Source organism: Echinococcus granulosus, assembly GCF_000524195.1.
Source record: "Echinococcus granulosus chromosome Unknown EG_S00014, whole genome shotgun sequence".
In the NCBI taxonomy this organism is placed as follows: domain Eukaryota; kingdom Metazoa; phylum Platyhelminthes; class Cestoda; order Cyclophyllidea; family Taeniidae; genus Echinococcus; species Echinococcus granulosus.
Genome location: NW_020170394.1, coordinates 926,535 through 951,735, shown reverse-complemented (window position 1 = coordinate 951,735; position 25,201 = coordinate 926,535). Strand labels below are relative to the sequence as shown.

Genomic DNA, 25,201 nt, shown 5'->3' with positions numbered 1-25,201 from the left:
TTACTCAAAGGTACCTGAAGTGGCGGTAGCGAAGGTAGCTGTGTCAGAGGTAGCTGAAGAGTCCGTTTTTGCTGAATCTGGATGCTCTTGCTTTACGCCAAGTGTGGATGTTTCGGCCTTCGCAGATGATTCGTGACTAAAACACAATCTGAATTGCTGCTTTTGCTGTTATTATTTGACATTCGATAGCTAGTGGAGAGCACCACATTGGAACGAAAAATTGCACTTCTTCATTAAAACCGCATAATTTAATACTTGAACTTGTAAAAGAACCTTATAAAAAGGCATATTTTTACATGTACCATGGATACTCGTTTATGTAGATTTTCACACCCAATAAGCAATATTAAAATGTCGCATCAAATGCCATTTTGGGAAACTTTCAAGTCTATAATAAGAAACATACGAGTCAATTTGAGCTGGAGCTTCGGGTAGCAATTTAGGGCTTCTCAATGCCTCGAGAGAGGAGTATTTTCGAAGGGAGTTGGATTGGTTGAACTGCTTTTTACCAAATAACGTCTAAAAATGTAAAATAGTACAGTATACTGCCAGCTCATTTATCAAAACCCTTGAAATGATCTCCGCATATTACACAGGAAATTTTAAGGCCGCTGATGATGGAACAGTGTTTTAATGATAAATTTCACCTCAACAGGAAATTGCAAATAATGCTGGGAAATTCTTATTAAACATGCTATGAAAGTGTAGTTTTTTCCCTCATTCACGTAGAAGCTCCAGAGCCACACGATTAGTGGAAATTCACCTAAAATGTATGGGCGCCAAACCAAATAAGTTCAACCAAATAGGTAGAAATACGACCAACAACTGCAATGTCTCACTTAAAATGACGATGTGATACAAATCTCAGGTAGTTGGCATAGGTATTTTTGAGGTGTCATTATCTGCACCAAACTAATATGCATTTATCCACTGACAGTGATGACGCAATTATGTATCAAAGTCCAGATACCTACCATGAACGATTTACAAACGGTCACGAGCATTAGTTTTTATTGCATTATCAACATAGTTTGAAGCAAAATAACCGAAAGGAACTTAGGCTAGGCACGGGGATGACTAGCCAATTCCCCCACATATGTAGATATCGAATGGAAGTTTAACCGGTTATGAAAACTTTTTACGACATTATTGCAATCAAAAACGAACATACAAAGCGGTGGTCTTATACCTTCTCCATCAAACCGATTTACCCATTCGAACATTCTATCAACTTTCCTTTATTCATAAGCGCGATGAAATTGGGCCAGCCGAGATGGTATTTCATGCCACCATAAAAATCATGCTTGCATACAAGTTGTAACACTGCACTAAAGTTAGGTTGTTAAAAGGTAGTAGGAAACAGAAAGTTAGAAGGAATAGAGTCAGATGGAAGGAAGAACAAACCTTTTACAGTGATTCGTGGTGATTAGATAAACTAAATCGCATGTATTCTAGGTAACTGAGAGGAGGTGGCTACAGGACCACGAGCGCAAAGGGAGACGCATGGACGCGCACACTTATCTATGCATGCAACACTAGCGCCGGAAGGAAGGAGCACGCATCACATATTAGCAAGCTGCAGTGAATGAAGTAAGAACCGATGGGCGGTGTGTGTTTGTGTGTATGATGGGGGAGGGGGAGAAAGGTAAGATATAAGTGTGCATAGGCGTGGCCACCATTCAACAGGGCACAGGTTGAATCAGCAGGCGGTGCACAGAGAAGCGGCGTTGGCGACGTTCACGAACATACCGAAAACATTGGCCCAAAAGTAAGAGGTTGAAGTTGGGGTTTGGTGGGTTTGGGGGAACACAACGATTGGCGACGGTGAAGAGGAGCATGATGGACATGGTCGAAAAATGAAAGGATAAGAGGTTACGCCTGTTCAGTTCATAGTCGGCATAATCATTTTAATGCAATATATAACAACTTAGCCACACACAGGCACAATCCCCAGCAGTAACAACATGTGTATATTGCCATTGTGAAGAAAACATTGGGGAACATGAGGGTTTTGAAGCCACATACTTTAAATGTTTTACTTCGGTTGAATTTAATGAAGAAAAATGAAAACGTTTGGGCTTCTTTAAGGATCACAGTTATCTGTGGCAGAGAAGTTAGCTAGTATTTGTCGTCAATCAAATTTACTGTGGAAGGGCCATTTTACCTTTTTTAGAATCACAAATAAGGCAAATTCCTATGCAATATTTTGTTTGTACCCTATTGTTGTATTTAAGCAGCTACAATTCTTTTACGCCAATGAAGTCATTTATTTCAATGAAAGGCAAAAAGATGACTGACTCCGGTATATCTAGGAGAGGCAGCTTTGATTAATGACTTTGCTCTAACAGGATTGTAATATCGAACCATATTGTGGTGTCGGAAGGGACAAATTAATCCAACCAACCAAGTGATGAATTCCCGCAGAAAGAAACTCACGAAAAAATCATTTTTTATAATGAGAGTTAATGTGTTATTTATTGAAATAAACAATAAAAAGCATATTTATGTGTATGTAAGCGACTCATTATTGCAGAGACAGAACAAATGTGTTACATGCAAACTGAACCAATATATCGCGTGACAAGCTTTCCACAGCCAGTCATGCATACTGCGAAAAATCCTTCCTTAGTATCTTTTCAAAGACTGTTTCCCATACCTAAGATTCATAGTCAGGATGGACGTACCTCTTGATTATTTTTGAAAGCACTGGATTGTTGTCGAGTCCCATTCGTGGAGGTAGAGGGCTGAGGAGCTTCACCTTGGGCCGTCTGATGAACGTTCGCCGACACCACAAACGAATTTACACGGTTCGCTGCATCAACGAGCTGCCGAGGATGAAGAGTGCTTCAGTTACAAATTACCACTACAGTACCTTATACAACAATTAGCTTAAAATCTAATGCATGCACTACTTAAATGTGCTATTAAAAGGCTTAAATGACCTCTCACATTAGTCTTAGCGTGACTAACACTACTAATTTTATTTGGATTTTTGTGAGCAACTTGTCGCGAGCACATCGACCTGGATGGCAAAACCTCATCCAGAATTAAAATTGGTGTTGCACTTAGTATCGCACCACACACCAGACTGTCCAATGATCCTGAGTTCGCACCCTCGCCTCGCCTCAGTTTTGGTGGGCTACCATGACGCCTGGATAAGACTTCTGTGGCAGATAGTTGAGGCAGCTGCAACAGTTGTGGCTCTACAGCGACGTCACGGATTCTGCGAGCCACTAGAAGTCGAACGAAGGGCTCTCTATCAGTAGTGATGCGGGAAATCGAGGTTTTGAGCAAGCGGAGTGCATCAGAGGATGATAGACAAGACAGGGGACGATCATCAATTGCTAACAGCCGATCCTCCACTTGCAGTCTACCGTCCTAAAAGATAATTGCTTTTATAGCATTCGATTATGTGTATGGATTCGATTTGCTATGAACCGAATACGCGCTTGAGCCTACAGGTGCATAGATTAAACCAATTGTTGCACTACATGATCACGTTCCTATCATTCTTTCGAGGCGAAAATAATCTCAGTGTTCACTGCATTGAAACGAGGTCTGTTAGAGACAGGTTTGGGGTAAACGGTACTTCCAAAGTTATCATTAATTTAATGGAAAATGCAGGCGATAATGTCAATGCGTTTTTATCTCTATATGAAAGGAATAAATGCAATTACTGTTATATCTGAAAAGATCAACAGTCTGAGTTGATCTAATAAAAATAGTCCAGAAACTCATATTTTCTTAAGTTGGTAAAACTGTAAAAAAGTGGTGTTTCTTAGCGTAATATGTACCAACATATCTTTGTCCCATCTTAAAAGAGGGAGGGATAATAAGCAATATAAAAATGCACATTACCATGACTTTCCTACAAAGCCTAACAATTCACCAATTTTAATAAAATTCAAGAATCTATTGTTAAATTACATAAGTTGATGTGGTAATTTTTACGATTCTTGCATTTCCTCCAGAAAGTTCAATGAAAGTGATGAGGGAAAGAACCTTAAGTAGAACATAAGTCGACGCAAGTGATAATAAATTTCCCGTGAATCATGCTACTAACATTAATGATATTTAGCTAAAAGAGTGACAGATGGAATGACCATTCCACAGCACCTCTATATGAGACATTTACCGACGACACCAAAGTTATTGATGAGCATCAGGCTTTTCCGTAACTAAGACATAGCAGAGCAGTTACTAGTGTATTTGGCACCGAGACTCGTTTAGTACTTTATCAGTAGTATAGCCAGCTGCTGCGCATAAAACCGCTAGAAGTACAGAAGAAAACGGGTTTGATTAAGTAGTGACTAGTGAAAGTTAAGCACAATCACTATTGCTTCATACAAATAATGCGCCCTTTTACAAGGCAGACACTGGGACAATTTAGGTAGGCCGAAAATCCAGTAAACTGCCACCAAAAATCAATCCGTTAAAGCTGTTAAAAAAACCATCACCTCACTTTATCGTTCTCTGCACGTATTGACACGAATGCTCCTCACTTTTGCTGCAGATGACTATCATTTTAACGAAAGGATAGAAGAACTGTGAAGCAGCTCAGGGGTTCGTAGATTTTTACCATCAGACCTGACAAAATCGTGTTTTGCGATTTAAAAAATCCAAATTCCGAGTTTTGTTTTTACTTAGCAACCTTGTAGGAATCAAAATGTTTGCAATTATTGATGCATTTGAGTTGCATTGTACAATAAAATCAAACTGTATCCCAAACCTTCACCGCTGCTGATCAAACTAAAATTCCTTCAGCCATACATCAGTCCAGTGGTCAGCCTCTAAAGGATACCATCCTTTGGCAGGTTCTGCCTTCGGTTGTGGAGGCCCGCACAAGTTAATGATCTGGTTTCCCAGCTACAAATGGCTTTCCCAAGAAAAAGGGTTAGCAGCAACCAGGCCTTGCACAAGTGTGTTATGTCGTCAGTCTGGGTGGCCAAATGTAGGCTGTTCATTCATTTGGGAAGCAAGTCTGCAGAGGAAGTCAACGCAAACCTGAAGCGGAGATGATTTGTGAGTGCTTGTCATATCTACTTTGTCTGTTTTTGCAGTTCTCAATCCACCGCGTATTTGCTCTAGACTGGGTAAAAGGCTACCAAAAATGACCCAGCTTACCCACTCACTTGCCAATGAGGTAATTAGGATTGTTCACCCCTCTTTTGCAAACTAGAGTTTAGCTTTCCTTTCAAGCGTCGTTTGAGGTCTTCTGCAAAAAACGCTTTACGGGAAGTAGTGAAACTGACCCGATTTATCCGGTATTCATGTTATTTAGTCAGTGCTTAGCATTAACATTTGAACAATATTTAAGCACTAATCTAAATATTAATGTAAATACTTGAATAAAGTAATTGAATGCTACTCAAATATTGACGTTTGAATGTTATTTAGATGCTATTTAATAACAACGCCCAAACATCCAGCCATTCAGTTCATCAAGTGAACTATTTTTGCAGTACTGTAACTGAGGTGCCAGTTTCGTAGAAAAAGACTCAGTAGGAGATGAACTTTGACTCCAGTGCGCCACAAATTATAATTCTAAGTGGGTATTCCAATACCTCGATACATGACAAGGTTGCTATTTGGTTTATTTAACAGATAACGCGCCATTAAGAAAGGAGCACTGAACTTGAAATTTTGCTATCGCCTACAGTGATTTTCCAAGCTGTCGTTTATGCACTAGCCTTGCATGCCCTAGTATTCACTTTTAAAGATATGCCATTTGGTGGTCATTACTACTAGTAATCCCTTTTTTATGGTGAAAAAAATTCATAAGAGGAAAACAAAGGTAAGTAAGTAGTCCACTCAAAGGGATGATTAAGTGGGGATCAAAGTCAGAAGAGTGAAAAACGAAAATAAGAAGGACTGACGATTGTTCGATCGGATGGATGGTTAGAAAGGCTAGTGTTTAGACCGAGCGATTGTGCACATGAACGCATAAAACATTTAAAAAGGCCTTCACCTTAAAGCAAGGTCATCTTTTGGTGCAAATTCGTTGCTTTAAAGGAAAGCAAAAGATAGAGCCATCTCAGGGGCGCTTGATTTTCACAAGAAAATTCGCTATTTCTAAAGCTGTCTTAGAACAGTACCCTGTGAAAGTGAAAAGATATTAACACTGGTGATCAACACCTTATGTGCGGCGCCCCCAGGAATGACGGTGCGCACAAAGACACCGTTTTTACTGCAGTCCTCGCAGACTTTGGTGTTGGATGCGTCGTCAGCGGAGGTTACAGTGGTAGTGGTGGCGACGGCCTTCACGGCAGTCTCGAGAACAGTGGGCGAGCAGTCGTCAGGATTGAGAGGACGCACTCGCACACTCACCCCCAGCGTGAAGGCTGAGGCCAGCAAGGAAGCGGGGGTGGAGAAGGAGCGGTTGGACGGCTTCGGACCAGCATGCTCTGTGGCCTCATTTTTAGAGTCGCAGGAGATTGGGATTTCAAAGGTATGCAACTTGACTAAGGTGGGATCCACTGCAAAATACTTCAGGAAATCTTCCTTGCTACCTTCCTGCAATTAAGAGATCCAGTTCCTTCATTTATGACAATTTTATTTGTGCTCTACAAACTCGGTAACCAGTCAATATTTGATAACTTTAACCAATCGCAAAGTGAAGGGGAGTGTAAACTAGCCTAGAATGCAAATCCGAAGCTGCTGTGGCGCGTGCCAATTTTTGCGGATGGGCAATTGGGAGCGCACATTGTGTGAATGACGTCCAAAGTCCTGATCTTTATGCCGGTCATTCCATAATGTAGCGCGGTTAGCGCATCAGAGAGGTCCAGAAGTGTTTGGCAAATAATTACAAAATCACTTTCCCACAAAAAATGAAATTCGTTTATTTCCGAATCATCTGAGTTATTAAAAATCAGAAGTGTTTGTACATATTATTTTGTATTTTGAGTTATGGGTGCACAAATTGCGATTTACTTCTCTACGCACAAGAACGTGAAAAACCCAATCGGAGGGACTGATGCCTGAAGTGGCCTTCGGTATCCCTAGGTCGCAGCTGTTACTTTAGGGCACTTTTGCATTCACGAAAGGGGCAACCGCATGGTGTGCGACTAGAACCAAGAGCCTAGAAATGCCAAACCTTTCTTGTCTATCGAAAAGCAACTGGCTAAAAACAGATCAGATCAATCAGCGAGTCTCCGAATCAAGCATCTTTGATTCTCCTTTTAAACCTGGATTTCCCGCAGATTCTTCAGTTCGGAATTCTATCGAAGCCATATCCTGTAAATAATACCACAATTACCATCTAAAGATGAAATTCCCTGCAAAAAGTACAGCCTTATACATTGATAACCAAAATTTTAGCTAAAAAAAAACATTCCTTACCTATATTTAAACGAGGCCAGATAGTCATACATCAGTCAAGCAGTTAAAACAGTAAGCATGTAAAGTGAACTTTCGATTAGTGAAAAAATATGCCGCCGAAACCAAATCATTCTGGAAAATAGCAAAAATGCATAGTTAATGAAATCCATTGCTTACGATTTGTGACGAACTAATTCTATCGCTATGTGTCTCGTCACTGTTTTTGGTGGAGGAACAGTTCAGCTCCTGATGGTGAGGACCAGACGAGACCACAAGGGTGACCAGGCTCCCAATCGGTTTCTCCCTTAGGAGTGCCACAGTTGTCGTTTGGCCCAACTCAGAAACATCCTTATCGTCAACCTGGAAAATAAAATAGGCGATAGCCACTCCTCTACCACCCCAATTAATTAATGCATCATAGTATCTTAGCCCACGTAGGGTACAACATGTTTACGTAACCAAGTCCACCCGTAAATTATAAATAAAGCATTGACACTAATCTGTTACTTCTTGCGGCACTGCCAGCTGTTATAGTGCTTTCTAGGAGCAACTATCTACAAAATCTACCTATGTACCAGGGCTTTGTTAATCGTCAAGACAAAAAAGCAAGATGTTAAATACCACTTGGCAATGTGCCCATTAAAATTAAGTCTATTTTGGACTTCGTAAAATATTTTCACATCAAAAGTGAGGACGAATGCACGTGTCGAATGATCTATGCATGCTTAAATTCAAACACAGAAATCAAATAAGAAGTGCAAAACAAGGTGTTGGAGTACGCACTGAACCTTAATAAAGCTCTCTGATCGTCTATTTTCCACAAATAATTCATGAACAAAAAATTCCTTAGTTAATTATAGACAAATGTGCTAGGATTTCAAGAATTGGTTTGCTTTCGTATTATCCTTTTGCATTTCCATACGCTACACCAAGAGTCACTGATTTTGTCCAGAGTACGCAAAACACCTTCATCTAACTACTACTTGCTTCACTTGCTGTCCAATGTGAATATTTAGTCGAATCGATGATTCTGTTGGTCTACCAACTTGTGTAAATCATCGCCTTACATTCCGTGGCTTATTATGTTCATGGTTCGGAAGGACGCAACTGTCCATTAAGGTCAGTTGCGTTTGAAATTTGGCAACTTTTCAGAAAGAGGGCTGAGCAATCACCTGAACGTTAAATTAGCTAATTGGCAGAGTGACGAGCCACATTTCGTTTGGTCTATTTCCAAAGGAAAATAGTATGCAATCTGTGGACCACAGTAGGAACACTCATGCTTCATGAGGAGAAATAAACAATGAGGGACAATTTGCTCATAACATGCTGGTTCGTTTATGTTTCCCCGGTCACAAGGAATGAACAAGCGTGACAATTCATTAGGAATCGCGAATAGACGTATGCGAACATTTTCACAGCACTAACGATTACATCACGTATGAGTGTATGCATGCCTTAAAATTGTGCCCCGGTATGAGTTTTGGAGGAAAGAGTAGAAAATCTGCCTTACATTGCTACACGATTTTGATAGCTTCTGAGTTTTCTATTTACGAACCTGTGATATTCACCTTTTGCCGAATCAGAAGTGATGCTTTGCATCACGAGATTTACAAGTGTGTTGTCATCTGCATCATCAGCGTCTTGACGAACGCTCCATATCTGCTCACAGACAATCCCACTTTGAGAAAAACGTCCATTCTTAACGAAAATGTGTGGCACTTCGGTCAGTAAATTATGTACGAATTTCACCTGTCCAACCAACCAGGCCTCGCAGTCAGTTGTGTGGCGGCAGCGACCGAAGTGCACCTGCCAGGAAAACGCTTCGTCCAATCCAGTGATCAGCCTACACGCGCGCGTGGCTTGGCGTTGCGTGGCGTTAACGTAGTTACAGGAAGACACTCCGCTCGGGCGTGAATCACGGAGGCAAGAAATCAGAAAACCACCGGATAGTCTGTAAGATCTTTTCCCATTGGCTTCATACAAGCCAATACAGTGCCTGAGTTTAGATTTTGCTCATTGTCGCGTAATGTAATAAATCACTGGGTTTGACACTAGTTTCTTAAACTTTTGTGATAAAATTGCACAAAATTTATAATGTGTACAATGGAAAATAATGTCGTATACACACCATAAGGAGGCGATCACCAGGCTTCAAGTTGCCGTCCAAAAGAGCGGCCCCACCAGGCAGGATGTTTTTGATGAAAACCAGGCAGTTCGGCTTCCTTTGATGTTGATCTCGACTGGTCAAACTGAACCCCAAACCAGAAGCTCCTAAACAAGGGATTCAATAACGACGGTTAGGCTAAATGGGAGCTCTTGCTAGTGCCAAAGCGCTTGAGAGTAGGAGAACTAGCATTAAAGCGCGAACATTTAAGGTGGTACTTGATGGCGTCATTAGCGGTGGATTTCAAAGATTTGATACTCCGATAAAATCGAGAATCTGATAATGGGCGTCGTTAGAACGCTGAACTGCGTAAGCGCTCATAATATCTTGAATCCATCATGGGTGAATTTTCTTTTCTTTGAAAATATAGTACCTAAAAGTATCATACAAATTACTACCGAATGTGTAATAGGCAGTATCGCTATATCTCAACGACAGCCCAGACACTGGATGTGAATGATAGGCGATTGCACCGCTTATTTTGACGCCTAGTTTAAGCTCCATCCAGCCTGTGTGACAGTAAAACTTGAAATACCTGGTCTTATCAGCGTGCAATCTGGCTGACTCACTGGAGGGGAAGTGTCCTGAAGAGGTATGAGGTCCAATTGCACGCATAATGACGCACCGTAGGTGTGTAAACAAAACATGCTAGCAATGTTTTCGCGTCTGAACATTACCAAAAACAGCGGTTAGAGAAAGTGCTCGTGTTTGAGAGATAAATCTCTTCCCATAGATGAAAATGAGCAGTCAAAATGGTGCAAAAATGACATGTGGAGACAGAACCTATGTTGTGGCATATCAGTTGCTCAATTGATGCGCCATTTAGTCGCCCCATCGGTCGTGAACTTTCTCAATAAACAATGGAAATCTGAAGGCTGGAATTGCACAAACAGTGGTCGAGCTACGACAGCACACACGCGTGAATCACCACTTTGCACCCCAGCCACTCCACCGACCCGATACCGCCACGGGAAGATCATTGGGCTGCTGGGATATGCAGCAGTAATTTAGGAAATCTGGGGCCATTGGTGCCTACAGTTGGTAGTACACTATTAACGAAGTTGAATTGTGACAGGATGTTCCGCCAAAGGTCCAGAAAACTTCAACAATCCACTTCATGAAGAAATGGATAGTGTGAAGCTATTAAACAGGATGGACTTTTATTTGAATTATAAAGAATTACAGCTGCATTGCCATTTTTCGAATCGCATGGCCGGACGCTTAAAAATTACCATCGAGCAAATCACAGTTGGTAGGCGCTATAGGCGTAAACTAGCAAGAATGTAGACAATCAGAAATCGCCTTGGTACATGCAACATTTGTAGGTCCTTGATGAAGTTCAACTATTACCTATCTCGACCAAAATTCTCCGTTGGCACTGATATTTTCGAGGAATTTGTTGCAAGACGTTCGCTTACCCTTTCTCAGACGGACGGTTTTTGTCTCTGGACCGGAAGTTAAAACTCGTGGTTGCGCAACTTCCTGCTTTTGTCCCAGAGGGAGAACAGGTGTGACTTTTGCATGTATTTCATCCGTCTGTTGCTGTTGTTGTGACAGTGCAGTGTGCGGTGAGCGTCTAGGCGGGGGTGGTGGACCCGGTTTTGAGGTGGCAACCTCCTTTGCCTTCCCCGAGTGATCGACCACCATCACGAGGCCACATGTGGGCTTCTCACCGTCTGTTACGACTGCACCAACCTCACGTGTGGGAAGGACAGGTGGAGTTGGACAGCGACTCGGGTAGTTGGCCGTAGAGACACTGCGAGTGATTTTGCCTGTGTAGGGAAGTACCTGGAGCGCCAGCTCGTGATTCTTCAGCGCTTCTTGGAAGATGTCTCTACCCCTAAAGATTCATAAGGGGTTTTTTAACAATAATTTATTGAGCATACAATGCCTCCCAAGCTCCCCACAGCAAGCACATGCTAGTGATGCTTGCACCAAAAGGAGCTGCTTGTTTACGAGCTGTACGTAGAATTGCACCATTTCCGTGACTTGCAACCTAGACACTAAACGAGACTACTTTCTAGACACATTGAAAACTAGGAAGTGCAAGTACCTTATCATTCCACTTGCTCCACGGAACGTAAAGGAGAGTAAAATAGTGAGCCTGATGGAGCAAGTCTCACATATTCATATGACTTCAAGGTATAACTTGTTTATTCTTGTGGGAGCAAACATCCACATTACGCGAGTCCACTTCCGAATTTATTAAGGGCAAAACTGGCGTGATGTTCCAAGCGTAGCGTAGCGATTTTCCTGGGCTTATTCAAAAATATGAAAAGAACGGTAGCCATACGCCGGACCCGCATTTGCGCAGATATTTGAGCGGACTTCCATAAAGCGGAAATGTACTACAATTAGTTGTGTTGAATATGACTCGATTTTACGAAGGTTGGTTTTCCGAGCATATTCCAAAGTGGAAAACAGCACAATGAAAATAAATAAAACCACTATATGGAGGGTATTGCATACACTGCAAATTTCATATTCTAGTAGACAATAACGTGTTAATATGAAAATCTGCTTTTGAGTTGTACTCACCAAATAGTAGCTCATTGGCTGTAAGTTAAGGTTTGAAACCTACCAAACAGATTTTGCTCTCTCAAATGTTCAACCACCCAGAAAGTGCAGATAGGCAGAAAACATATATCTGAGCTGATTATTTTTAAGAAAGCCCTTCGGTCAAACATGAGTGAAAAGAGTAGTTTTTCACTACCAAAGCAAGTCGGTGGTGAGTTTTTCACATTGACATTTAATTCACGAAACAAATAGCTAAAGCGGCTAAAGTTACTATAGCAAATCACTTGATGTCGCAAAGGTAGATAAAATATAAACTAATGGGAAAATGACTAAGTTTTGGGAACAAAGCCCCCAAACCTATGAAAGTAAACTGCAGGATACGGAACTTTTCCTCTTCAAAATACAACCAAGATAGCAAGCCAACATCTTTGTTGGAAAGTTGTACCGCTCTACAGTCCATTTAAATAAATAACTTATCTATCTAGGCCTAGGTTTCTGAGAGGAAACATTACTTTCCATTCTTTCACAGTACTTTTTCACGTCACCTAGGCATTTGAGCCTGGAAAAGTTGAAATGTGCTTTCAATATTTTGGACAGGGTAAATGAATTATGCGAATAGCATAAGTGTTTAACTTGCTTTAGAGCAATTAACTCTGGAATACCAGAAAGAAAGTTCCGCCGCACCCCACATAAATGTGTGAGATGAAGCCACTATTAGCAAGTTCAAGTAACGTGTGTTCGAGTTACAAAAAAAAGTGAATTTACACTGTGCTAGAAGCATGGGTTCTAGGGCTAAAGTACAGAGGGGCAACCTCATAGGGCGCAACTGACCCCAAACTGTTTAAAAACTTTGTAGTACGTGACACCTACATATCCAAAGTATTTTTTTCTAACATACGTACGTACACAGAACAGGCTTTTACTCATCATACTCGGTTGTTTGCCATCATTTTCCTTCTTAACGAACAATGACGACAATGTGGACCTGAGAACGGTTATTCCATCTAATATATGTTTGTTACCTAAACACCGCGAGAATGCTATGGAAATTATAGGCGCCTAATTTATTCAAGGGTTTGTCCATGAAGAACTCAGAACCCTATTCCCAGCAATGGCTGAGCACCTCAGCTGTTACAAATGCCAAAAATTTTATCCAGAAACTCGAGTCACGAATGTGGGTATCCAAAGTAGTGGGTTGATGAATTATTTTCCTGACAGATTATTTGACCAGGTAGAGCGAGGAACGTTTTAGTTTAAATACGATTTGGAATTATGCTATTCCTTGGCAAGGGGTAGGTATTGGTGCAGAGGAGACAAATGGAAGTGGGTAATACAGCACGTCATAAACAGTTTCGAAGGTGTTACTATCCCGATCATTCAAATTAATTAATCCCTTATACAAAAAAAATAAGTATTGACCGCAGACTTATCTTCGTGCATCTTAAGAGGCATGTTGGGTCTTACCTTTGGAATATTAAACGTACATTCCCATCTACTACTTAATTAATCAAAAGCTCAACAAATCAGCACGATCATGATCACCGACAGGAGCATCTTAGGTGGTATCCCAAACGAAACTCCTTTAACGCACAGAGGATATAGGTGAAGGAAACTGATTTCTTCCATATCCCCCATTGCCACCTTTCTGTGTATGTATTATTCACAAAACTGAAATTTAGCTCGCTAAATCTTCCCATCTGCAGGGACGTGCGATTACATACACAACAAGCCCGTGATAGGTGTTGGGGCAGACTTTGGTAATAACGACTACAGGAAACGCGATGTTGCCTTCCCGCCCTGATTGGTTATGTGACAAGGCCGTACGAGTGTACACACGCGCGCTACGTCTATTCTTGGGTGTTGTGAGACGTGCACGATAGGCAGCCCTTACCATGTCGTAGAATCACAAAGCTCCTCTTGTAACGCAAGTCCAGGGACACTCTATTTGGCCTTAAAATGCTTTTGAAAGCGATTTTAAAGGTAGGACAAATAGTGTTTCGAGCATTAAGACACCATAAAGGACGAAAAAAGATGCTTCTTGGCAGATCTGATTCCACGACAGGTACAGATTATCATCTAGGGAACAACCAAACCAATTAATTCACAAACAAGTCATTTCGATTTCTATCAGTGAGACAGAAACTTGTACCAGTATCGTTAATTTAAACAGAAGAAAGGTACATTCGAATACAGCAATTTCCAAATATAGAAATGGTAATCATTTGAACTTCATTCATACTTGGTAGCTTTTCGACTTAATTAACCCAAATGCTACTACGAAAATTATATTACTCTTGTTAGTACATCGAAGAACCGTTATATTACTCCAAATATTATCATGGTAGCCTTTCTAATTTTACACTGATATGCGTGAAACAAGAATATGTAGTTTTGACTATTTATTTGCTATAACTACACAGCCTTGAATTCCTTGTATTTTTTATTAAAAGCGAAATCGAGAATATGCATAGTCAGATCGACCAATTTTACACTGTCCCAGTTGTGTTGCCCTACTCCCCTGTCATGTGACAACAAAGGAACTAACAAATACTGGGCGGAAAAGTAGCAGTAACGTCAAGTAGGAAGTGTAGAACAAAGTGACTCCAATTCCCATGAGTAGTTAGACGTTGATGCAAATAACTCTTTGAAAAATGAAAAAAAATGAAATGAAACATTCTACCGTGTTGTAAACCCCAACTTAACAGACGATTAAATGTAAATTAATGTTAACCGTGCTCTAGATTTTAGTTTGCAGTAGTGGACGGGTCAGCTTCGCGTTCACGCAAATTTGCCTCATGTAGCATAATCTTCGACTTCCGTAAAATAAAACCCAAAACTAACACACCTTTACTTGGTATCAGCTGAGAATTGCATGCAAAATTGGCATTCTATGCAAAAGTAAAAGTAGGATTTCATCTTAACTACTAAAAAAGGGAATTCAACACTTACTTATCAAAAGGAACTCCAATGAGGGAGGTGTCGTTTATGCTCAAAATTCGGTCACCAACCGATAAGAGCCCCTCACGTGCTACTCGACCATTCGGCATAATGGCATGTACTTCAAGTCCCGCTTCGCTGAAAGAAAGTGTAGATTCCTTATCGAAACAGACTCCAGAGTGTTAACTTTACCATGGCAAAGCATTGTTCATATTTTTCCTACATCTTTAGGTGATAAGCATTAAAAAATTAGGACGATTTTGTTTTTGTATTTATCATTTTTCTTAATGATAATTACAAAAAGGGAACATTTACTCCTGAAAAAAGATGACGTAACACAATCAGGCTCAATACGCCATTTGAGATTATTGGTAACGAAAGTTGTTGGTGTAACTAGCCATTGCCAGGAAGACCTTTAAGTTCGTGACCCTGCGACATGCTACGAAAAATTATAGGAACCAGTGTAGGGGAAACAGAAGCGTTTTTGCTGGATTTCACTCGATTTATTGTCAATCCTTTCATAAATTATAATATTGCAATCAAACAAAATTAAATTGCATAAAAACAACGGGACCTTGAGTGTTGAATCAAATTCAATTTTACAATGAGCCCTACAGATTCTGTCATAAAAAGGACTTAAAAGTATGTTTCCAATAAATTTAAGAAAACATGAGGAAACGCATTGAGGAGAGAATGAATTATTTAAAAAACCCATTTTATCGATTTTTCGAATTCATTCATTTTAATAGTCGGATAAGAACGTTTGAGCACGATGTTGTATTCACCTCCAACTCGCAATAGAATAATCAGAAGTCCCAAAGAAGAAGCTTAGTGATGAAATGTGCTATTTTTTAAAAGGCGGCACAAAAGCGATTTCTCAGAGACTCAGCTCCAACTTGCCATTTGCCATTCGCGTTCGGATGTAGAGGCATCTCTCCCGCAAAGGACATAATCTCTGACGGTTCAGCAAAGATAGGTTTAATTTGAATGCCCAAGTTCTCTCCTGGCATTGTGTTTGTAAATCGGATAGTCAAAGGTTCAGACTGGTAGCCAGCAAGAAAAAAGCCCCGACGAAGGTCCTTTGAGGCCTCTCGGACATTTCGTCGAATGACGCGACTGACAAGGTCGTGCTGACTAGCTGATATGGTCTCGTCCTCGCAGCCCACAGTCGAGGTGTGCGCAACTGAACTTGAGCCCGAGATGATGCTGGAGGGCGTTGTGAAGGGTGAAATGCCCCCTCCCTCGGCTTGGGTTGCGGCCTGGGTCGATTCCAACCACTGTAGGACAGCCGGGGTGGTCAAACCTCGATGCGATGGTCGAGTGGACTGATGGGGCTCATCTGCTGCTGGTAGTGGTGATACTGGGTTCGACTTTGGGGGGCTTTTTACCATCATGTCCACATGTTGACCATCTCCTCTTTAATTTAAGAGCAAAGACAAAATAAAACCGAATAGACTACGGTATTGCAACTTGCACTTCCCCCAGGACAATGCCCTTTTTCTATTTTTATTGGTTTCATACAAAACATTTCAAAAGTCATCTTTGGATAAGTCCATTTTAGTCTTCCTTTAGCATGTTTTGTAATTTAAAAGATGTCCTTCAGGTGCTTAGAGAAAGATTAAGTATTTAAATAAGGCAATGCTCCCTCATTGATTAGAAAAGCGGATTGAACAGTGCCATTATTACCTCAGTTGAACGCTGGCAATAAAATCAAAACCGAAGTTCAGCTTCCTTACAGTAAAATTAAGGTCACATTATTTAAGACTGACGAAAAACCTGAAAAATTTTCACAAGCTCAGGGCAAATGGCGAAATGTCGAAATGGGAAGCCGCACACACAAGGAAATTGTGATAACGAAATTTGACTAGAATAAGTGACTATAAATAGTACATAGTTGCAACCTTCCTGTAGTAAATAGAGAGCTTTTCATAGAAAATTTGCGGACGAATTCCCTGAGACTATACAGAGGAAAGTCTGGAACAAACAACAGTAACATCATTCTTTGAAATATTGCTATCACCACTACAAGCTTTACTGTTGGTCACTCAAACCATCACTGAGATTACAGATACCAAAAAGGAATGCCAAACCGAATACCAATATCGCGTGAGGAATTGTCATCTACAAGCGGCATCTTTTGATATTATCAATCGGTGAAATCGGGATTTGCTTAAATTCGCTGCGACATAATTTTAGCCTACATGCATTCAATTTTTTTCTGCTTAAAAAGGATTAATTTAATCATTAGGGTCAGGATGCTACTGAATTTATGCAAAGTTTGCAAAAGCTACAAAGTGCCTTTTATCCAATGAATAGCAGTAGCAAATACTTGCCAAAGAAAAATAAACGAAGCAGCATACTTAAGGCGATAGTCCAGTCTAAGCATGGGATAGTCCTCCTCAGCTTCAGCTTCTTCCTCTGTCTCCTCGTCTCCTAGCGCTTGGATTGTCTTCTGCGATGGGCCAAAGACGCCAGGAACGAAAGACTTGGCCTTCGCCTTAACTAGTGGTTGACTGCACGCAAGATTGCCCTGGTTTGCCTCCAGTTTACCGTCTTCTCTCTCCTCCGGAATGGTTCTCCGAACACTGCTTATTGGGGGAGTGCAAACACGCTGACGATCGGCAAAAGCAGATTGACGATGTTGAAAAGACGCCCAGTCTGTCGGGTTACGAAACATTAGAAATCGGTGCGCGTGAGTATACAAATCGTATGAAACACTATTTTGCTCAAGCTAGCAATATGATTGAAGGAGTCCAAGGTAATGTCTGGGTTTTTCTAAATCAACCATTTTCCTTTGAGTAAGTGCAATAGGACCATTAAATTAACCGGTACCTACGCGCGCGTTTCCCATTCTTACAAGATAAAAATGACTGGATATACACGTTTTTAAACAGGTATAACATCTGAAGGTGACTACCCTGGAACAAGGCAGAGTTACTTTTTAGAAGGCAGAATACCTGGAAATTGAGAATTCTTTTGGGTGACATCAGCAAATGAGATGAGTGGTTCCAGAGCCTTTGAAGTCTAGGATAAAACGGGATGAATTCCAACTCTACTACCGAGAAAATATCAGAGCGGCTTATCGCGAAATCTGAAAAATGTAAACAATATTGTGGACTGGTAAATCAAAACAGTTTTCTTTTCTTAAGACATTTGAATACGAAATTCCTGTCTAGGTTACTCGCCAAGAAGGTGCTAAATATGAAAGGCGAGTTTTTTTTTCTAAAAAAAAACTATTTAGAAGTAGCACCCGTATATTCTTGGAAATTTTCCAACGCCTACCTGAGCAACAGGGAAAGACGAATTTGAGGTGCCAGGACAGGGGGGGAACTCGGTTTCCTTGGGTTGAACGACCCGCCTCACGGTGGAAAGACCTTCATCACTGAAGTTCCCGCCCTCACCGTCGGTGCCGGTGGTGGTTGTTGAGCGCTTGCCAGAGCTGCTGGTAGTCATAGACGTCTCAGCGATCGGCGTCGTGGGCATTGCGATCGAGCTTGTTAAAAACGCCGTCCCCTTCCCGCTGATGGCGTCCGAGACCTCCATAAAGTCGTCTTCGTCTACGTCGTCTTCGTCGTCATCGGCATCTGGTTCTTCATCGTCTTCTGTGTAATTACTTTTCGCATAATCCCAATTGCTTCTCAAGTGTGCTCGTCGACTTGAAAGAACCTCAGAAAGCTGAATCAATGTGAAAGTGTTGATCTGTATTCCCAAAAATTGTGCTCCATTAAAAACGAAATCGTATGTTTGGTTAACAATTTGGAAATGGGGTAAAATATAACAATCTCAGTAATTAATATTTTGCTAGAAGTGAAAAAGTGAACATCGTACTTAAAATAAACAGTATCCGCTTCCATTAACTTCGCTTGGGCAGAATACCAAAGCAAATGAAATATACCAGTTGTGATGTTCAAAATGTTTAAACAATTAAACTTCTGCACCTTAAATTGGACAATAATCTGATAAAACTTTTTGTATTTCTAGAACGTCTGCTAATTGGGTCTTAAAGGCAGTTCATTTGCTTAAAATCTCCACTAATGGATGAAACTGAACAACAAAGCTTCAAAGTCAGTTTTCATGTTTCTTTGAAAGCAATGTAGGTAATATATAAGAGAACGTATATGCGTATACTTTAGAAACTAGATAATTTAATTACGCAAGCTTAATAGATAAACCAAGGCTATCAATTTCGATAACGCAGTGACACGGTACCATTCCAATCAGCGAAATATATCAACACTTGTTTTTGGTAATACTTTTGAAACAACTTGAAGCCTTTCTTATACAAAAAAAAACTACAGTCAAAAAGATGTGCATTCTAATAACGAAGTGTACGCTGATGCCTTAATTAGAACGTTACCTTATCCATGACAGAATTATCTGATGCAGGGAAAGACAGCTCCGAATGAGGGTTGGAGGAGGGTGTCTCGAAGGTGGTGGGAGATTGTGGAGTGACCTTATTCACTGAATGTTGTAGTAAAGTGGTTGAAACAGCATTTTTATCGTAGTCAAAGACGATGGGCGGGGGCAAGGGTGGAGTCACAAGCGTCCGTCGTCCAAATGCTCGTGAAGGAAGATCACAAAACAGTCGTATGTGGTCCGACTTGTAGCCCGAGTCCGCCTTATTTTGGTCTTCAAAAATGCCTTCAATACATGGACGAAAAAATACATCACATCGTGAACACGAGAAATCGTCTTTTCCTAACTTTCTGGTAGAGTGTTATTTATTTCACGATGATGAATTACGTACAGATGGCTGGAGAGATATTAGCAAAAGCGAATCCTCAGCTCTCGATTCGGTGCATTATCACCTCAAACATGCTAAACATGGTTTTAAAGATTCCTGAAAAATATATCGATACAGAATGGCGAAAAAAAAATTCTACGATGGCCTGTTAAAAAATATGACCACTTTTGAAGAGAAGCAAGCTTGCATTCTGTGCAAGACTGCCAAATCCAGACCATCTTGAAAGCAAAACTTCGAAAGGTTTTTCTACTTCAAGGGAAAGGTAAACTGAAATGACGACATTACAAAACAAAATTTGTATTCAAATAACCCACGGTAACAACAACAAACCTCACCGTTACTTTATTTCAGTTAGATATGAAACCCCTGCAAAAGGTGAAAATCATACAAGGTTTGATTAGACGGTGGATACTAACTTGAACTTACAAGACCGATAAACGAAGGATAATTGAAGACACAATTGAACAGTAAGTCAGTATGATTCCTTTCATTTAACTTAACCATCAAGGTTATGAAAGACATGCTGACTGAAAGGTAATAGCTTAGGTTTGGAAGTGCTCAATAAAATTTAAACTTTTAAAGAAAGCATAATAATCTACAAGACGAAAAAAGACAGTTAACCAGCCCATCGAGGAAGCCAATGAGGGTGGTGATGATGTCCATAGCTCTTAAGACCACTACTTTTATATTTATTAACAATCAAATCATCCAATGCCGCATATTTTTGGTGAAATACAAGCGCAGCGATATTTGAAACATCGGATTTCCTTTATTCAGTTATTTTTTTTAGATATTAGACCGCAACCACTGAGAGAAAACGGAAACCCGTACGAAGATAACAATCATTTATCAGGATTGTAGGAACGACATTGGAATTCTAGGATCTTAACGTGCTTTCAATTACAAAATCTGTCCAACGCAGAAATTGTTATTTAATCAAAGGTCATGAAAAACGGGCAATTTCGCACCCATTATGCAATTTATTGGCGTTCTTTACAAAGTTCCCCAGCAAAGATTACATGACGTAATATAGCTGTAATACAACCCAATGTGACATAAAGGTTAAAGCCCCAAAAATATCAAACAAATGGAAAGTGGGACCACTTCGAATTTGTGCTTTCTGTTTGGAGTTGTGACGGTATGGCTTCCCTATTATCTACTGAGTCATTTTAGTGGGCCAAGGCTGACGTACTAGTGTTGCAGGCATGGACAAGATGATTCGGTGTCCGTTCGTAGATCCATTCACTTATTTTTATGGAGCGAAGACATCAAAATTCATCATGAATATCACCATAATAGTAGAATCTAGTGTTATTGACATATTCTGGGCTTTAAGCTATCACAGATTCATTAATGCATTAGCACTACTTGAGAGGATGTCTTTGAAGAAAAAATCTACGCAGCTCATCGTATAAAAGTGGGCTGGGTAATTCACAACAGATTTATGAGGTTTGGTACAATCACATCGCCAAAGTATTGAATAATGGCTGCACAAAACCCGAAGTTTAAACAGCCTAACGAATTGCCCTAACGCTTGGGCAACAAGCGCCCAGCCAGCAGGAAGCCAGATGGTAAGTGGTGGAGTCAATTTACATGCGTACTTTCAGCATCCGCCTCATCATTCATCTGAACAGAAGAGAGGAGTAATCTGCTGTGCAAGAATCATGGGAAGACAAGATGACCTCTGATGCGAGGTTCGGTGTGGCCTGTGGGCCACCTCTTGACTCAAATGACACATTGGACGCAGAAGCTAAACCATAATTCTTTAGAATTAATTTAATGAATATAAAATTAGGTGAGTGATACAATACACTGCTCTAAACACAGCTGTCACAGGCTGTTTTTACCCAACCCGATGTTAGCTAATGGGCCAAATTCATAGGAATTTTACTTTAGGTAAGTCTAAAACAGTAACAGTCGAAAAAAATATTTCAAATTAGGAACCTCAAGAAGTATACTGGTGATATCCTTGTTGCCTCAAAGTATTCTTGGTAAGAAGAAAAAGACATAAAAGTTAATTGGATTTTCAGTGTAATGAATCAACACAATTGCAGGCGGCTTTTGGATACCATCCTCCCAGAGGAGAGCTGGAGGTAGAGCCCCGTTTTGAGGCCATCCCTACCAGATTTTCCGACTGAAAGCGCATGTAGAATTTACCCGCAGCTGCTTAGAATTCCCCATGTCAGGTACGACTGTAAGAAAAGACTTGCTTCTGGCACACGAATTTTTCTCACGGGGCTTTTTAACGCTCGGTGACAAAGAATGGCACGAAATCTCCTCTTCACTTACCTTCCACAAATCCTGCTGTGAAGACTAAAATTAAGTCTGCTTTATATGGATATGATAAGATGATATAACAATTATCAAATCACCATCTCCATCGAAATTGCAGTAAATTGTTCTAACTGGTTGGAAAACCGTTAAATCCGACAATTGTATTAATTAAAGCAATTCATGAGCCGCAGCTACATTTTGATTTAGGTGAAGTATCACTGTCAAATTCTGTGCATTAAATTGATGAATATCGTAGCAACTAATATCTACATTTAGTCTAGGAGGTGGAGCAATTTACAGACTTATTCTCACCTGCAGAAGAGATCTCAATTTCATTTACGGGGTGCTGATAAGCAATTGAATGGTGATAATTTTGGTGATTGGGGTACTCAGATGCTCGCGGGTGTCGGCATGAAGCAATGTATTGTTCATGTGGGTTCCGAGATAATTGGTGGTGGTGATGCTGATGATGAAGGGTATTACTTCCCACACCACCGCCACTCCCAGCGCCTCCACCACCCAAGCTCCCTGAGCTGAGACTGAGACTGCTGCTCGAACTATCTGCGACGTTACTGTATCCAATACGTGCGTGGCTGAGCAGCACCTTGCTGTTGCTGCTGCCGGGATCCTGATCCCCAGGGGGATGATGGATCCGGGAGATTTCAAATACAAGAGGTGCCAAGGTAGGAGCGGGTGTGAACGAAGGCGATGAAAAAGCAGGTCCGTGGAGGCTCGACTCAATGGAGTACTGTGCCACAAGCTATAGAATTGTAAAATACTGAAGCAATACCATCTTATGATTTGCAAATGTATATATTTCGGTTACTGCGTCCGATGTGCAATTCCAGATTACTAGGTTGGGTATTATCTAGCACTGGCTGATTAAAGTTCGTTTCTGAAGTGAAATCCACCAATCACTTTGTCTAAAAAACCTTCAGTTGCATGCAGCTTCGTCATTTTTATGATAACTTCCGAATTATATTTCAAATAGTACCCCTTACTGTTAAGCTCAATGATACACATTAAGCTTTCCAACATGCAAGTAAAGCTGTAGATCTGAAAACTGGCGTTTTAAAGTAACCAAATCTAATCAGAGAAATTCCTCAATCTGGTCTCTGTGTATGTGTATTTACTTCCTTGCATCTTTGGCCTTTAAAAGTGATATGCCCAGTCAATAACACGCAGTAGTGAGTGCCACCTCATAAGGCCAGCTTACAGAAATAAAGTTAATGTCCGAACCTTCCCTAAACAATCCGTAGTAGCTACATATTTTCGTGAATATTTTTTTGCTTATGCTGAAGTGATTGATGGTTTACTGAAACAAAGCGTCAAAAGTTTTCACTTTAAGGACTGTCAAAACGAATCCAGCTTCCCTTCGTCATATAACATTGCGTACAGATATCTCCCAGTAATTTTAATTCACCTGGATTTCACCTCCCAATACTTTTACATACCTGAAATTTTTACACCTGATTATCAAAATCCCATTTGAATGGCATTAAATAAAATCTGCCTAATGAAAACAATTTAACTTAAGTTTGATGTGAAGCTTTTCAGTAACTATTTAATTTAGGCCTAGAGGTGGCTCAGCAACTACAATGGAAAAGTTAAAAACTTCTGGTAGACTTAAAATGATTTTCGAGTGGTTTTAGTAAATAAAAAATTTCTATTAACAATAACGCTTTAAGCGTGATACAATAGCTTGCAGGATTAGTGTTCTCATGCTGTACCGTCGGTGTTAATAAAATAGGTATTTTTCAAAAGCATACATTCCACTATTTATGAACAATAGTCTGTTCTACACGAAAAGCAAGTTTATTCCACCGAGGAATGCAATTTGTTTCTACAAATTGCCAGTTCCGTTTATGAGAAAAGGAGAAGGCTGATCACGTGATTTGATTACAAGGACTTAGAACTTTGTCTAGGTGTCGCCAAAAGCAAAGATTAGTAAATCTGAAATGCCTCCTCTAGTTCTGTTTCTCCGGTAAACCGGTGGGGATAAGACTGGAAAATCTTTGAAACGTAAATAAACTCGCTGGTGCACACGTGTGAGCAGATTGAGGAATGAGAAGACCAATGGCTTGCCAACATTGATTGCATACTGCGAAATCACCTGGACACGCGCATACGCATGCTCTCTAGCACGTGTAACTAAGCAATCTTGGTTAAGGAACCAAATTAGTCAGTATGCAACATGCGCTTAACTTATTATTGCAGACATTAAGGAGTAGACATCTTTTGTTCATAGCATAAAACTTCGCTTCATTGTAGCAAAAGGGTCTTTATGAAAGGGCTTTATAACTATCCAGTAGCCCCTTCAGTTGCATAAATAGACATGAAAAGCATCTAGATAATTATGAAAACGGTCACTTTCCCACTTAAGATGCAAAGTAGTACCTGTTCACGGTCGTCCAAAACATCGGAAACCAGGTCATCCCAGTCCAAAATACCACCATCACGAGATACCGACAAGCTTTGAACTAATATCCTATCCAAATCTGATGACTAAAATGCAACAATCGAAACAGTTTATTATGGAGTACTATTTAGCATAGCCTTTAAATTCAAGCAAAGTAAATGCAACAACAAATACATTCGTCAAAGTTGGGTATCGTTTTACAATCACTCAATATGTGAAAGTGACAGACGTACTAATTTAAAATAAATGAGCGATCATCAATATGGTGGATTTCCGTGTTTCCAACAAATAAAAAAGTATGCCGAAATTCAAACATGTTGGTTAGTGTGCCTTCAGTATAAGGGATAGGTGTTCATTAGGTAAAATTAAGTAAGTAGCAAAAATTTTGATTACATCCCTAACTGCAAAACGAAAAAGAACAATAATGGAGGTGAATGTCTCAAAAAGGCTAGGAGCTGAATATTGCTCACCAAATACGGATTCAGCAAAGAGCTCTATAATTTTTCAGAGTATAAGAATCCCTCAAACTTTACGAAATCTATCATGATATTAAGAAAGCGAATTACAAACTTAGGTCCAAACATGATAGCCTGCTAATCCCAGTGTAGAAAAGACCTAGTTTCGCTTAAAGCGAATTCTTCATACACAAAGATCGAAGTCACAAACGCACTAAGAGTTTCCAAAAACCTACAGACTTCATAGAATGCTTCATCCTATAAACAGCCTTTGCAGCCAATTCTTTAACCGAAAAATCACCGGATCCACAGGGAACAACAATCTTCATTTCGCCAAACGCAACTGTGACCTTCATGCTAAAGAAAAATTAGTC

General features: G+C 40.3%; 1 protein-coding gene across 1 annotated transcript; it reads right to left on the bottom strand. All coding sequences in view use genetic code 11, as the record gives it.

Moving 5' to 3' along the window:
- Positions 1–25,183, bottom strand: EGR_02974 (Partitioning defective protein; the record flags this gene model as incomplete). The annotated part of the gene is made up of 18 exons (XM_024492223.1): positions 1–136; positions 407–519; positions 2,685–2,825; positions 3,085–3,378; positions 6,136–6,513; positions 7,495–7,677; positions 8,929–9,123; positions 9,446–9,588; positions 10,900–11,321; positions 14,948–15,073; positions 15,821–16,351; positions 17,296–17,593; positions 17,893–17,959; positions 18,218–18,610; positions 19,293–19,576; positions 22,266–22,713; positions 24,351–24,458; positions 25,064–25,183. The coding sequence occupies 18 exons, from the start codon at positions 25,181–25,183 to the stop codon at positions 1–3; spliced, it is 4,380 nt and encodes a 1,459-aa protein (XP_024353418.1).
- Positions 25,184–25,201: the final 18 nt, after the last annotated feature.